Source organism: Podarcis muralis, chromosome 7, assembly GCF_964188315.1.
Source record: "Podarcis muralis chromosome 7, rPodMur119.hap1.1, whole genome shotgun sequence".
Classification (NCBI taxonomy): Eukaryota; Metazoa; Chordata; class Lepidosauria; order Squamata; family Lacertidae; genus Podarcis; species Podarcis muralis.
Genome location: NC_135661.1, coordinates 8,470,034 through 8,485,737, shown reverse-complemented (window position 1 = coordinate 8,485,737; position 15,704 = coordinate 8,470,034). Strand labels below are relative to the sequence as shown.

The window sequence follows — 15,704 nt, the reverse complement described above, 5'->3', positions numbered from 1 at the left end:
CATTAAAGTTGGGATTTCTTGGGATTCCCATTTCTGAGCCACTAAGATTCTAGCGGCGGTCGTTGCGTACATGAATGGTTTGTCATCTTCCTTTTTTAATTCATTCCCTGTTATCCCTAGCAAAAATGCTTCTGGTTTCTTTGGGAAAGTGTATTTAAATAGTTTTTTCATTTCGTTATATATCATGTCCCAATATTTTTTCACTTTTTCACACGTCCACCACATGGGCCAGGGTCGTCTTAAGCATATCCGGTGCCATGGTGCAAAGATCCCACCGGCGTCCCACCCCCCGTTTCCCAGAGTTGTCGACCTTTTCCCAAGCCTTTGCGGGGATCACTCTCCTCCCGCAGGGGCTTGGGAAGAAGAAGAGTTTGGATTTGATATCCCGCTTTATCACTACCCTAAGGAGTCTCAAAGCAGCTAACAATCTCCTTTCCCTTCCTCCCCCACAACAAACACTCTGTGAGGTGAGTGGGGCTGAGAGACTTCAGAGAAGTGTGACTGGCCCAAGGTCACCCACCAGCTGCATGTGGAGGACCAGGGAAGCGAACCCGGTTCACCAGATTACGAGTCCACTGCTCTTAACCACTACACCACACTGGCTCAGATGTCTGCAACCCGCGGCTCCGGAGCCGCATGTGGCTCTTTTACACCTTTGCCGCGGCTCCGGGGCAGATACTAGCGAGGGGAGGAGGTGCATTGTGCGCCCCGACACTCCCCACTGTGGCGGGCGCTGTACTGGCTGTGACGCTGCATGGGGGCGGTGCGTGCATTAGTCATGCACCGTCCCGACGTCACCTTCCCGGTTTTGCGGCTCCCAGTTTTTCCCCCCTTCGGAAACGGGTCCAAGTGGCTCTTTTTGTCTTAAAGGTTGCAGACCCCTGGGCTAGCCCAAGGTCACCCACCAGCTGCATGTGGAGGACCAGGGAAGCAAACCCGGTTCACCAGATTACGAGTCCACTGCTCTTAACCACTACACCACACTGGCTCATATTGTTGATGGGGCGCAGCTGGCGGGTGTGCAGGAAGGAAGGAAAGGGGAGGCCGCTGGCAAAGCCGCGCAGCTCCCCCACTCGCTGGGGTGCCCCTGAGAAGCCGGCGCCCTGGCGCAATGTGCCAGTAAACCCAATGGGAAAGACGGCTCTGAGCACAGCCATGTGACTCTTAAGGCTGGTGGGCGCATGGCTGCGCAGCCTTGGGCTGATGGTAGTTACTAGTTCAGCGGGATCTTCTGGGTTGGAAATAGGCTGATTTAATCAATTAACTTGGCCAAAAGCACCCTGTTGACTCTGCTGCCTTGCCTCCCTGCCTTTAGGCGTCTCATGAACCGCCTGGAAGATATGCGCCGAAATGTGGCCGGTGACGGGGTCAACCGTTGCATCCTGTGCGGCGAACAGCTGGGGCGCCTGGGGTCAGCCTGTGTGGTGTGTGAAGACTGCAAAAAGGTGAGGAACCCAAATCTCTGCTCCCTTTTCCGCTCCCCCTGCCCTCGCATGCTTTGTTCCAGGGGTGGCCCAATGCCTTTTTTGCTTCCCGGGACAAAGGGCAGGACTCTGAGGGTGACTGAACTACCAAGGTGACACCCTCAGCCGACCTCAGCACCCAAGAGGGTCTGGAGGGGAAGAGGTGGCTTGTCAAATATTTGGTGCCTGAGGCTTTTTGGCCTTTAAATGCTAAGGATGGGGATGATCTTGTAATGAAATTCTACTCAGTATTGATCCAGAGTAGATTCCAGTGTGTAGTTAGCAGAGTAACAACTTAAAATACATTGCAGGATTCCCCAAAAATAGACCAGAGGCAATTGATATTTCATCCAGCAGAGCTTTTACTGCTACTGAAGGCAAATGAGCATAATGGTCACAAACCTAATACATTCAGGATTGGCACAGTCCATAAGAAATCCAGTTGCAGCAGACTTAACTTAAACTTAGAATAACTTATAATAAGTCTAAACCAGGGGTCAGCAAACTTTTTCAGCTGTGGGCCGGTCCACCATCTCTCAGACCATGTGGTGGGCCGGACTATATTTTGAAGAAAAAAAATGAACGAATTCCTATGCCCAACAAATAACCCAGAGATGCATTTTAAATAAAAGGACACATTGTACTCATGTAAAAACACGCAGATTCCCAGACCGTCCACGGGCCGGATTGAGAAGGCGATTGGGCCGCATCCGGCCCACAGGTCTTAGGTTTCCTTACCCCTGGTCTAAACCTTAATACTATACAGTGGTACCTCTGGTTGTGAACGGAATCTGTTCTGGAGGCCCGTTCGCAACCTGAAAAGAACGCAACCCGCGTCTGTGGGTCGCGATTCGCTGCTTCTGCGCATGCGCGTGATGTCATTTTGCGCATGCGCGAGCAGCGAAACCCGGAAGTAACCCTTTCCGATACTTCCGGGTTGCTGTGGGACGCAACCTGTAAATGCGCAACCTGAAGCAAACGTAACATGAGGTATGACTGTACAATGGTACCTCAGGTTACATACGGTTCAGGTTACAGACTCCACTAACCCAGAAATAGTCCTTCAGGTTAAGAACTTTGCTTCAGGATAAGAACAGAAATCGTGCTTCGGCGGTGCGGTGGCAGCAGGAGGCTCCATTAGCTAAAGTGGTGCTTCAGGTTAAGAACAGTTTCAGGTTAAGAACAGACCTCCAGAATGAATTAAGTACTTAACCCGAGGTACCACTGTATACAGAACACCACACCAGAAGGAAAGAGAGATAGAGAAAGTGAAACCCAGGCTCCATCTGGTCTTACTTTTATAGTCAGCGTGACCTTGATAGAAAAAGATAAGGGAACCAGTTTGAACCAGCTGTACTCAGCTTCTCTGGAAGTATAACCCAAACAACATGAAGCTTCTGCTTGCTTCTTTCACACAGAGAGGCTTCCAGAACCCTCTGGAATTAATTAGAATAGGATCTACACATCAGATCAATACTTTCTGCACTAAGAAATGCAAACTGACAGATCTTTCGCCACTGCCAGAAGTGCCATGCCTCTGAATACCAGTTGCTGGAAGTCACAGGTGGGCAGAGAGCAGAGGCAGTCGCACTTGTGAGAACAGGATGCTGGACTGGGTGGACCTTTGGCCTGATCCTGCAGGTGCTCTCCTTGTGTTCTTATTTATTTAAACGCCTTGGACCGTTTCTCTTGTCCTCACCAAAGCCTCAGAGCGGCTTCGCTCAGATGGTCAGGCAGTCCTCCTTGCCCGCTATCTCGAAAGCAAGCTTCGCTGTGCCAGGTATTTGGTGGAAAGATGACATCCTTAATTAAGCTGGAGGCAGCCTCCCCTCAAGGGCGCGAGTGGCAGCGCCAGGGCTGCGTGGCACAGATGGCACGAGAAGGCTCCCCCATCTGCTGCAGTCGACCTTCTGCAACCGGGCCAAAAAATGTCTGGCGCCGTTTCTGTCAGAAACGTGACTCTCCTTGATTGTTGTTATTGGAAAGTGTGTGTGTGTGTGTTTTTGTGTGTGTGCACAGCTTTCAGACAGGCCGCATCCGAATAATATTAATGAGATTAATGATATCAATAATAATAATAATCAGTGCTTTTTTTCTAAAAAAAATGTTTCATTTTGCCAAAAATCACCATTTTGTAGTTCAAATTTGGAAAAATACAGTGTTTTTTGCTCTCTAAGACGCACCAGACCATAAGACACACCTAGTTTTTGGAGGAGGAAAACAAGAAAAAAAATATTCTGAATCTCAGAAGCCAGAACAGCAAGAGGGATCGCTACGCAGAGCTCCCTTTTGCTGTGTGAAGCCGTGTGAAGCCTCTTCAGGGCACTGGGATGAAGGCTCCCCCCGTCCTGAAGGGGCTTCGCGCAGCTAAGCCAGAAGCTAGAACAGCAAGAGGCTTCCCAGTTCTGGCTTCTGGGATAGTTGCACAGCCTGCATTCGCTCCATAAGACGCACACACACTTCCCCTTACTTTTTAGGAGGGAAAAAGTGCATCTTATAGAGCGAAAAATACAGTAAATACAGTAAATGGACAGAAGTACAAAGATTCACAAAATGTTTAGGGGTATGCGCAGTGGCGTAGCGTGGGGGGTGCAGGGGGGGGGGCGGCCACACCGGGCGCAACATCTGGGGTTAGGGCAAATCCACAGGTTAGGGGGCGCAAATTACTTGCCTTGCCCTGGGTGCTGACAACCCACGCTACGCCACTGGGTATGCGTCCCCCTCCCCAGAAAAAAAGCACTGCTAATAATAATGCCAATATTTATACCCCACCCATCTGGCCCATCAGAAATCACTCTTATTCCACTTTAAAGAGTCCTGGGATCTGTGGTTCCTTAAGGGTGCTGAGAGGTGTTAGGAGACCCCCCCAATTCCTCCCCCCAGAGCTACAGTTCCCAGAGTAGTTTGACAGTTAATCCCTTTTTGTCGGAATCTCCGCTCGGCCAAGCCGATGAGGCCTCATCTTCCTCCGAGCTGAGCCTTTGAAATTGCCTCCGATGTGTTTAATGACCTGAGCCTTTGATAGGGCCTCAAGCACATTCTATCCAGCAGAGTTCCCAGCACAGGGAAGAGACGAGAGGTTTGGCTACATTGTAAAGAGTTTTATTTCTAAACTACGCAGAACAGAAAGCAGAGAGCAACTGAACAAAGGAACAAAGGAAACAGGAAACCACTAACGTCACATCCCGCCTCCCTTTCCCGTGAGACTGCAAGGTGTCTGGAATGTAAACAGAGTCCTGTGACTCCACGCAGCTCCACAGTGATAAGAACAGAAACAAACACTTTTCACAGTGACTGTAGCTCTGTAGGAGCTCTCAGCGCCCTTAACAAACTACCGCTCCCAGAATTCTTCGGGGGAAGCCATCACTGCTTAAAGCAGTGCCATAGCATTTGAAATGTGATTATGGGCACTGTCTGTCTTCCAGCGCCATATCTGGGAGACCAACGTGGGCTGTTTAGACACCTGTACACAGACATAATGGAAGTCCATCTTCATTCTGATAAGGGCTTTTCTGGCTGTTTTCACAGTGTTTTGCACCTTTCTTTCCCATGCAGAACGTCTGCACTAAATGTGGCACCCAGACCAGCAACAACCGGCCTCACTCCATCTGGTTGTGTAAGATCTGCTGTGAACAGAGAGAGGTCAGTCGGGAAGTGGCTTGTTAGATCTGCATTTTCCTGGGAAATACATGAACGATGCAAGGAGTATACACTCATTCAGATGGTCTATCCTAATATGCCTATTTGAGGAGTCAGGACCTCGTGGCCTCTCCAGCTTCAATGGACTGCAACTCCTATTACCCCTGGCAATTTTTAAAATTGTGATTCCTTAAATGAAAATTCACCCGCATTCAAGTGTGGATTTCTCCTAATTTCTTACGCAATTTGTCTAATATTCCTGATCTTTTGCAAAGCGGTTTCTTCTAATATGCTGTTTTCAGTGACATACAAATTTTTAGGCACACTTTACCCCTGGGAATAGGGACACAGGTGGCGCTGTGGGTTAAACCACAGAGCCTAGGACTTGCCGATCAGAAGGTCGGCGGTTCAAATCCCTGCGACGGGGTGAGCTCCCGTTGCTCGGTCCCTGCTCCTGCCAACCTAGCAGTTCGAAAGCACGTCAAAGTGCAAGTAGATAAATAGGTACCGCTTCGGCGGGAAGGTAAACGGCGTTTCCGTGCGCTGCTCTGGTTCGCCAGAAGCGGCTTAGTCATGCTGGCCACATGACCCGGAAGCTGTACACCGGCTCCCTCGGCCAGTAAAGCGAGATGAGCGCCTCAACCCCAGAGTCGGCCACGACTGGACCTAATGGTCAGGGGTCCCTTTACCTTAACCCTGGGATATGCATTTTTGTATGCAGTTCTTGGCTGGAGAAGTGCATTGCAACATATGGAGAAATGAAAATTTTTAAATATATATATTACTTTTCAAAGTTGTTATTGTACTTCACCCATCCCTAGTACAAATAATAATAATAATAATAATAATAATAATAATAATAATAATAATAATAATAATAATATATTTATACCCCGTCCATCTGGCTGGGTTTCTTCAGCCACTCTGGGCAGCTCCCATCATCATCATTAGCAGCAGCAGCAGTGATAAAACATCAAACATAACAAAAAATTCCTAAACAGGGCTGCCTTCAGATGTCTTCTAAAAGTCTGGTAGTTGTTGTTCTCTTTGACATCTGATGGGAGGGCGTTCCACAGGGCGGGTGCCACTACCGAGAAGGCCCTCTGGCTGGTTCCCTGTAACCTCACTTCTCTCAGGGAGGGAACCACAAGAAGGCCCTCAGTGCTGGACCTCAGTATCCGGGCTGAACGATGGGGGTGGATACGCTCCATCAGGAATACTGGGCCGAGGCCGTTTAGGGCTTTGAAGGTCAGCACCAACACTTCGAATTGTGCTTGGAAATGTACTGGGAGCTAATGTAGGTCTTGGCAGCCATTCCCAGTCACCAGTCTAGCTGCCGCATTCTGGATTAAGAATCATCTAGTTGAGTCATCTGCAATGCTGGAATTGAGAGCATTCAATCAGGTGACAACCCATATTGCCAGCGGTACAATTCCCAGGAAGAAAACTGTACAGCATCAGCCGTCTCCGAACACATGGTTCTCACGCCTCTTTGTCCTGTTCTGTTTTCAGGTATGGAAGCGCTCTGGGGCATGGTTCTTCAAGGGGGTGCCAAAGCAAATGCTTCCCGAACCGATGCCCATCAGCAAGGGCAAACAGCAGCCGCTGCCCAGTGAGGCAGCCGCCCCTGCTCAGGACTCGAAGCCGTATCCTCGCCAGCAGAATCGCGGTAGGCAAAATATGCTACTGATTATTGCACCGCTGATAATCTACAACATTATTAGATTAGGTTTCAGCATAGGTTAAAAAACAAAAACTCCAAAATAATAGGTCTCTGCTGCAAGGCGTTTACAATGCAAACATATGCAGTAAGAAGGAAGAGAGGCATGGGAGATGCAATGGTTAAAAATTGTGGTTCCCCGCTCTGCTTGATTTGAAATTGTCTCGATATTAAACTTTCCTGAGAATGTTCAGCCTTGCTTGTAAAATTGGTGCACATGTTTTGATGACTTGCACGTTGTACACTTGTTGTTTAGTCTAGCCCAGGGTTTCCCAAACTTGGGTCTCAAACCGTTTTTGGACTACAATTCCCATCATTCTTGACCACTGGTCCTGCTAGCTAGGGATGATGGGAGTTGGAGTCCAACAACACTTGGAGACCCAAGTCTGGGAAACCCTGGTCTAGCCCATTCACTGAGGACTAATCTACACTTGTGAGTTATAATGTTAAAAATGTGTTATAAAAAATGTGACACCAGAGGGCAGTGTAGAGCAGTGATCTGTCGCCAATGGGAAATTGCATTGAGAGCTATATTTTTTTTATAGCGTTTTCCAGATCAGTGTAGATCCAGCCTGAGATCGTTGGAGAAGGCCCTTCTAGTCATTTCCTGGCAGAGATTCGCATCGTAAAAGCGCCTTCTCTGCAGTGGCCCCCATGCAGTGGCATGACCATCCCCTAGAGATTCTGTGAGCGCCTATGATAATGGTGTTCTGCCATGCAGGGAGCGGGTGGCGCTGTGGTCTGAACCACTGAGCCTCTTGGGCTTGCCTATCAGAAGGTCGGCAGTTCTAATCCCCGCAGCAGGGTGAGCTCCCGTTACTCTGTCCCAGCTCCTGCCAACCTAGCAGTTCCAAAGCATGCCAGTGCACGTAGATAAATAGGTACCATTGTGGCGGGAAGGTAAACAGAGTTTCCATGCGTTCTGGTTTCCATCATGGTGTTCCATTGCACCAGAAGCTGTTTAGTCCACATGACCCAGAAAGCTGTCTGTGGACAAACGCCAGCTCCCCTGGCCTGAAAACGAGATGAGCCCCATAGTCGCCTTTGACTGGACTTAACTGTCCAGGTGTCCTTTACCTTTACCTGCCATGACGTTCTCTAGTACTGACTACTGAAAATTTTGTATATCTGTAGCATTTGCTTTTAGTTTCTTGCAGTTTTTACTGATTTCATTCTGGAAACCACGGTGTTGTTCCAATATGGAAGGCAATCTATCAATGTGTTCAGAAAAATAAATGAAGAAATGCAGTAGTTTGCTTACATTGACTTTTCAATAATTTTAAAAGATCAGATCGACAGCATTCAAAGAGTGTGCTGGCTCTGCTTAGTTACAGATGGTACCCTTGGGCATCCCTTAGCAGTGCTTGCTCTGCCTCCAATAGCAGCTGGTCAGGACTGAAACTCCCTTTTTGTTGTATGAATTTGCTTCCAGTGCCGTCTTACCCATAAGCACCAGGGGTGCAGGGCGCCAGGATTTCAGGGGCACTAGGCAGAGAGTCCGGGGCCTGAGAGTTGAGTCTGGGGAAGAGCCCACCCGTCGGTCGGAGCGTCACGGTGGGCTCTTCTGCGCCACAAGTTCAGGGGTGACCGTGGCCGGCCGGCTGGTTCCACTCTCCTGCACGCCTGGGACTGGGCAGCCGGGGAGGGGGGGGGTGCTGGGTGGAGCTTTGTACCCCGGCGCCGCATAAGCTTAAGACAGCCCTGTTCACTTCCTTTCAATAAACAACCCCTTCCTTTTGCTTCCAAGGTCAAGCTGAGGCAGCTGCCCCCATCGAGCAGGAATCCTACGGTAAGAAATCTTACTTCTTTGGCATATTTTTTCCTCTTCATTGCATTTGTATCTTTTCCATTGTATTCTACTAGGGGAAATTGCTTTCAAAAATGCATATACAGTGGTACCTTGGTTCTCAAACGCCTTGGTACTCAAACAAGTTGGAACCCAAACACTGTAAACCTGGAAGTGTGTGTCCTGGTTTGCAAACATTTTTTGGAAGCCGAACGTGCTCCGTTTTGAGTGTTACGCTTCTGTTTTGAGTGCTATGCTGAGGTCTGTTTTTGCTATTTATTTTGCTTTTTTGTTTTTGTGGCTTTTTGTTTTGTTTTTGTGACTGTGTGGAACCCAATTCAGCTACTGATTGATGGAGTGATTGTGTGACTGCAGTACATTGTTTATTGCTTTCATTTTATGGATCAAGGGTCTCCTTAGGTAGTAAAATTCGTGTTAAATTGCTGTTTTAGGGGTTGTTTTTAAAAGTCTGGAACCGATTCATCTGTTTTGCATTACTTTCTATGGGAAAGCGTGCCTTGGTTTTGGAACGCTTTGGTTTTGGAACGGACATCCGGAACGGATTAAGTTTGAGAACCAAGGTACCACTGTATTAGCAGAAAAGTGCACTAAAAGAGTGGCAAATTTTTGTGAGGACTCGTTTCTTGTTTTTTTTAAACAAACTGATGCAGAAATGTTGAGAACCTAGCTTAAGATCAGAAAAATAAGAAACAGGAACTGAACTTGTCAGATCCCTCCCTCCCTCTGTGCAGTGAATTTTCTCTACTGGCTTCAGTGGGTGAAAGCCTGACTTCTCCGCAGCTTTCAGCCCCTGCACCTCTTTCTCCTTGTAAACTAACCAGTAACTTGGACCAGTTTGGCCTTACACAACTGTTTTACCGGGGGCGAGTTCCCTGGTGCTTCCTTCTTCCCACCCTTTGGGCCTGAGAGACTGATGAGCTTTTGTCTTCCGCTGTCATTCTGAGGGGCTGTCAGCTGCTCATCAGGAGGTGCTAATCTTGAGTGATTGCCCCATTATTAAAATCTGGATCAGCCTGCAAATCGCAGGGAAGAGTCTGGCACCCACGGGAATGCCAGGCGTTGGCTGAGTGATGGATGCCGTCAAGACAGTCATTAGTTTGCTCGTTGTGGCGGCAGATGATGCACGCAAGCGCTGGCACACTGCAATTGTGGCCTGGCTCTTAGCTGTCAGCTGGAGAGCCAAGTCTCCTTTCCTAATTGCAAAGAATCTCCTTCCCCCTTGGCACAGTGAGCCAGTAAAATTGCCCTTCGCTTGATGTGAGTAAGAATCTAAAAATATAAAAATAAATATTTTTAAAATCTATAAAAAGTCAATCCATTGCAAATTCCCTCCCTCCTTCCCATGCGGAATAAAGGGTAACTGCTCCCCCCATGCTCATACCTTTCTTACAGGTGAAACTCGGAAAATTAGAATAGCATGGAAAAGTTCATTTATTTCAGTAATTCAGCTTAAAAGGTAATATGATATATATGAGATAGACTCATGACATGCAAAGCGAGATATGTCGAGCCTTTATTTGTTATAATTGTGATGATCATGGTGTACAGCTGATGAAAACCCCAAATTAACAATCTCAGAAAATTAGAATATTGAATGAAATCAGCAAAACAAGTATTGCAAATAGAGCAATATTGGACCTCTGGGAAGTAGAAGCATGCATATGTACTCAGTACTTGGTTTGGGCCCCTTTTGCATCAATTACTGCCTCAATGCGGCGTGGCATGGATGCTATCAGCCTGTGGCACTGCTGAGGTGTTATGGAAGACCAGGAAGCTTCAATAGCAGCCTTCAGCTCTTCTGCATTGCTCAGTCTCATGTCTCTCATCTTTCTCTTAGCAATGCCCCATAGATTCTCTATGGGGTTCAGGTCAGGCGAGTTTGCTGGCCAATCAAGCACAGTAATCCCATGGGCAATGAACCAGGTTTTGGTACTTTTGGCAGTGTGGGCAGGTGCCAAAGTCCTGCTGGAAAATGAAGTTAGCATCCCCATAAAGCTCGTCTGCGGAAGGAAGCATGAAGTGCTCCAAAATCTCTTGGTAGATGGCTGTGTTGACCCTGGACTTAATGAAGCACAGTGGACCAACACCAGCTGATGACATGGCTCCCCAAATCAACACAGACTGTGGAAACTTTACACTGGACTTCAAGCATCTGGCATTGTGTGCCTCCCCATTCTTCCTCCAGACTCTGGGTCCTTGGTTTCCAAATGAGATGCAAAAGCTGCTCTCATCAGAAAAGATATCTTAAGAGAACTTAGAGGTCCCAAGTGCTCTAGCCCTAGAACCTGTTTTCAGCGCCAGAGCTGAGCCTCTGGGCCTATGCAGAGTTCCTTGCACTTAGAACTTAGAAGCCACAAGCGACCTCTACAGAACCGGCAGTTTGCAGGTTGGGGGTAAGGCGTCCTACAAAACAAGTCAATGACTTTAAGATACACAACATGCCAAGCGAGGAAACAGCACAGGAGATCAACTCACACTTGTATATTCCCAGGCCAAAATAAACAGTTTTGCTTTTTAAATTTTTAATATAATTTTTATTAACTTTTCTGTGATACAATTTAAAACACTCACTTTTACATCCTTAAAATATCAGTGACTTTCCTTCTTCTCTTTCCATGGTTCGTTTTGCATACCATAAATCCCTGCACGTTTTACAAAAACTAAACCATTCAGTATTCCACCATTACATCCATCAAAACTTAGTTACGCTGTTGAATTTATCTTAATGTTGCCCACATTTTCAGCTGTACACAATTATTTCCCATATATTCAATAAACGTTTTCCAGTCTTCTGTAAACGTATGTTCTTCCTGTTCTCTTACTCTGTATGCTAAAGTTCAAGCTGAGCAATATGCAAAGTAAACAGTTTTAGAACAGGGTTATATGAAGATATTCCCCCGGCCCAAATATTGTCCATTCGCACTGCACCGGAGTCATGTTTGTTGTCAGCATTCTGCAACTGATCCTTTCTGTTATGTACTGAAGTTCTCACCCTGGGCCAGCAGGGGGATACTGTAGATAGTTTTCACTCAGGTCCACATATGCAAATAAGGGATTGAAAGTGACGTTCAGTGATTGGATAGTTACAGAAAGTGTTACAGTTGCGTTGTACTGGAGCTGGCTGAACCCTTCAGTTCAGTTCTGTTCTGGCCTGTGAATAAACAAGAGCTGTTTGAAGAATCGCTGTGTCGTCTGATATGTTCACCCACAACTTAACACTTTCCCTTCATCACTGGATGCTAAGCCCTCTCTGTGATTTCACCGCAGGTCAGTTGGCGAGCTTTCAGGAAGCAAATAGCCCTCCTTTCTGCAGTCTGCAGCTTTCTTGCATTTCCTTCCTGCTTGCAGTTGTCATGACTTCCAGCTGAATTTCTTTGCATCTGCTGTTCCGATGGGAAAGTAACTTCCCTACTGTTTGTGCCCCCGCCCCTCTTTTTCTGATGTCTATGCAGGCGCTGAGCCAACCACAGCTGCTTCCAGTCGGAGAAATTATCCACAAATTAGCCGCAAACCTTCTGAGGCCAAGATGGCGCCTGGTGGCAGCGAATATATTAGTGAGGACACCCAAAACTGGGGACACACTAGAGACAATGAAGCTGGTCAAAGCCCTGGAGGTGAGAGAGAAGCAGGCAGAGAACTACCGTATTATTCGCCCTATAGGGCGCACCGGCCCATAGGGCGCACTTATTTTTTTTGGGGGGGGGGGGAAATAAAGGGGGGGAAATTATTTTCCCCCCGAGCCCCAAAGAGCAAAGAAGCCATGACAGCGAGCGGGATTGATCCCACTAGCTATCTTGGCTTCGTTTTTAGCCTCGGGGCTGGGGGTCCGGGAGCAAAGGCAAGGTTGCGCTGAACCTCGCCATCACTCCCGGAGCTTGCGGGGCTGGGGGCGGAGGAAGCCCGAGCTTCCCCTGACCCCAGCCCCCAGAACGGGTCCGGGAGCGATGGCAAGGTTGCGCTCAACCTCGCCATCGCTCCCGGAACTTGCTGCTATCCAAAGCCCCGGGAGTGCAGCGCTGTAGCCCGCTGCGCACCCCGGGCTTAGGGCAGCTATCCGCAAGCCTGCGGCGCCCGGCAGGAACTCCCGCTGTGCTCTGCAGGCTTGCGGATAGCTGCCCGAAGCCTGGGGTGTGCAGTGCCGTGCTCCCCGGACTTCGGGCTGCAAGCACCTATCCGCAAGCCTGCGGAACCCGGAGGGAACTCCTGCCGGGCTCCGCAAGCTTGCAGATAGCTTCCTGAATCCTGGAGAGTGAGAGGGGTCGGTGTGCACCGACCCCTCTTGCTCTCCAGGCTTCAGTGAAAGCCTGCATTCGCCCCATAGGACGCACACACATTTCCCATTCATTTTTGGAGGGGGAAAAGTGCGTCCTATAGGGCGAAAATACAGTACCTGCACTCATGTGAGAATGTTCCACCTATAATATATTCTAGTGCCCCAAGCCAAGCCCCATGCCGCTCATCTGGGAGAACAGGTGAGATCTTTACAGACTGGAGGCAGGCAAGAGTTGTCACCATCTTAAAAACAGCCATTTAAAGCATTCAGATAATAATTAAAAGCCAACAGCAAACCCTAAACTGATGAAAACACAGGTTCACATTCTACCTATTTGGGTCCTTTCCAACTCTACAGTTCTACAATTTTTAGGAAAAATGCCTTTATAACGCCTTAATTTATTTTTATTTAATAAATTGATATGCCACTTGTTTGCAAAAGAAAACCCCAAACAAATTTCAAAGCAATTTACAGAAACAATGAAACAGTAAATGCAGTTGAAAACAGCTATTGGAAAAACAGGGGGGGAAAGGATTTTTAACATCAGCAGGAAGCTAAAAGCATTAAAACTCTCGCTGACTTTGTAAACACCTGAGTAGGCTTGTCTAAAGAAAAAGGTTTTTAGCAGGTGCCAAAAGAAGTGATTGCCTGATGTCAATATGTAGGGAGTTCCAAAGTTTGTGTGCTGCCATACTGAAAGACTGATTTCTTATAAATGTGTAACGAGGATTATGTGGCACCTGTAGCGATGCCAGCTCTGCAGATCAAAGCAGTCGAGGGAGCGTATATGAGGCAAGGTGTTCTCACAGGTAAGCTGGTCCCAAGTTGTTAAAGGTTTTATGTACCAATATAAACATCTTGGACTTGGCCCAGTAGCAAATTGGCAGCCAGTGCCGCTCTCTGAGCACAGGTGTTCTTTGCTGTTGGGGTCTCACTCCTGCCAGCAATCGTGCTGCAGCATTCTGCACCGACTGCAGCTTCACAAGTTGACATTAACACAGCTGCTGTGTTTGTGATGCTGTCAGTTGTGTTTCCCTGCTTCGCAGCTGCGTTGTCCCTTTAGACTTTGGTGTAATATGGCCTTGGAAATTGCCCTGGTACGGAAAAAAGCTAACAGATGATGGACAGCATCTGTCAAGGAGCGAGTCTCCCTAGATGGGGACTGTAGGAATGACGGGGTCTTTTGATGGGGTCTTAGCTGGGGGAGCCAAGAGGGTAGGTTTTTGCCCTGTGAGCTAAACACAAACTGGAAAGGACCCAAGATTCCTCCACGATGCAGGGAATGTTTAAACAGCCTGCCGCAGAAAAGATATACCCATCATGTAATCCCCCTCGCCTCCTGCCATATGGACTGCTGGCTTTCATCTTGGCTGAATTGCAAAAAACGATGCTGCAATGTTTGATCTCATTATCTCAAGATCTGGGGCAGCAAACTGGCTGACTGTGCGGCAGCATCTCCCCTGTCCAAATCTTGCCACAGTGCAAACTCAATTAAAGTACAATCCTGCATCTGTCCGCTGGGGATAAAAAGTTCTCTTGCGTTCTGCAGGGGCTTCTCTTCGGGTAAACGGTGGTACAGTGGTACCTCGGGTTAAGTACTTAATTCGTTCCAGAGGTCCGTTCTTAACCTGAAGCACCACTTTAGCTAATGGGGCCTCCTGCTGCCGCTGCGCCGCTGGAGCACGATTTCTGTTCTCATCCTGAAGCAAAGTTCTTAACCCGAGGTACTATTTCTTGAGGCGTTCCCAAAGTAAAGGAAGGATTGAACTCTGATTAATAAGAATACACACAGAGGCTTGAACCAGCAAGACTCTAGGAAGGGTGCATATAATAATCTCTCTGTGTCTCTCCACCCCTCGGCCCAGGTACACAAATGAACTTTTTACAGAGTGTTCATAAGAACCAATCAGATTTCTTCTGAGCATTTAAACAAACCCCACGTGGGGACAAAGTTAAACTACCAGAACTAATTAAGCACACATATTTCCGGGGTAAACAAAACAGAACTACAAAGGGGTGCATTTGGCAACCCCTGAGGTCATAAACAAGCAATATACATGATAAGAAGGATGGCCAGGAACACAATGATCATTATCACCTTCAGGTGAGATCTGTTTCCTGGCCCTCAGATTAACATCGTAAGATTAACATATCAGAAAAGCTACATCATCAGAGAAGATTGACCACTATCTTTATGGCCCAGGATGCCTGCCTGGCGAAGCAACTGGGCTGTGTATGTGACTTGTCAAGCAAGAGAAATGGGCAGTAGAGGAAATGGCCAGAGATGCAGAGGGTTGTGGGATTTGATCAGAAATTATTGTCAATGTATCAAACCCAGTCAACACAATGCATTCATCGTGGACACAATGGCTTGATGCATGTTTTATAATTCCTCATAGTAATCCCACCTGACCCCACACTCTGGATATTTGCACTCCTACAATTTCTGGGTTAGTGGAGTCTGTAACCTGAAGGGTATGTAACCCGAGGTACCACTGTATAGGGAGTTGGGTTTGTTTAGCTTGGAGAAGAGAAGACTGAGAGGTATCTCAGAGAGCTATCTTCAATGATCTGAAGGGCTGGCCCATAGTAGATAGAGCAACCTTTTCCCCCTGCTGCTCCAGAGGGCAGGACCCAAACTGATGGATTCCAGTGACAGGAACAGAAATTCTGACTAAACGCCAGGAAGAAGTTTATGACAGCAAGAGCTGTTCAACAGTGGCACGGACTCCCTCAAAAGGTGGTAGACTCTCCTTCATTGCAGGTTTTTTGCTTCCAGTTTACTTTAAAAAATAACAATTT

General features: G+C 47.6%; 1 protein-coding gene across 4 annotated transcripts in view; it reads left to right on the top strand.

Moving 5' to 3' along the window:
* Positions 1 to 15,704, top strand: part of RPH3A (rabphilin 3A) — a 115,228-nt gene that overhangs the window by 63,342 nt on the left and 36,182 nt on the right. For 3 of the 4 annotated variants that reach the window (XM_077931161.1, XM_077931162.1, XM_077931164.1), the window contains 5 exons: positions 1,316 to 1,445; positions 5,019 to 5,105; positions 6,615 to 6,771; positions 8,570 to 8,611; positions 12,082 to 12,243. In XM_077931161.1, coding sequence (XP_077787287.1) covers positions 1,316 to 1,445; positions 5,019 to 5,105; positions 6,615 to 6,771; positions 8,570 to 8,611; positions 12,082 to 12,243 — 578 coding nt within the window. The remainder of the gene's footprint in view (positions 1 to 1,315; positions 1,446 to 5,018; positions 5,106 to 6,614; positions 6,772 to 8,569; positions 8,612 to 12,081; positions 12,244 to 15,704) is intronic. The other variant, XM_077931163.1, reaches the window with a different exon arrangement.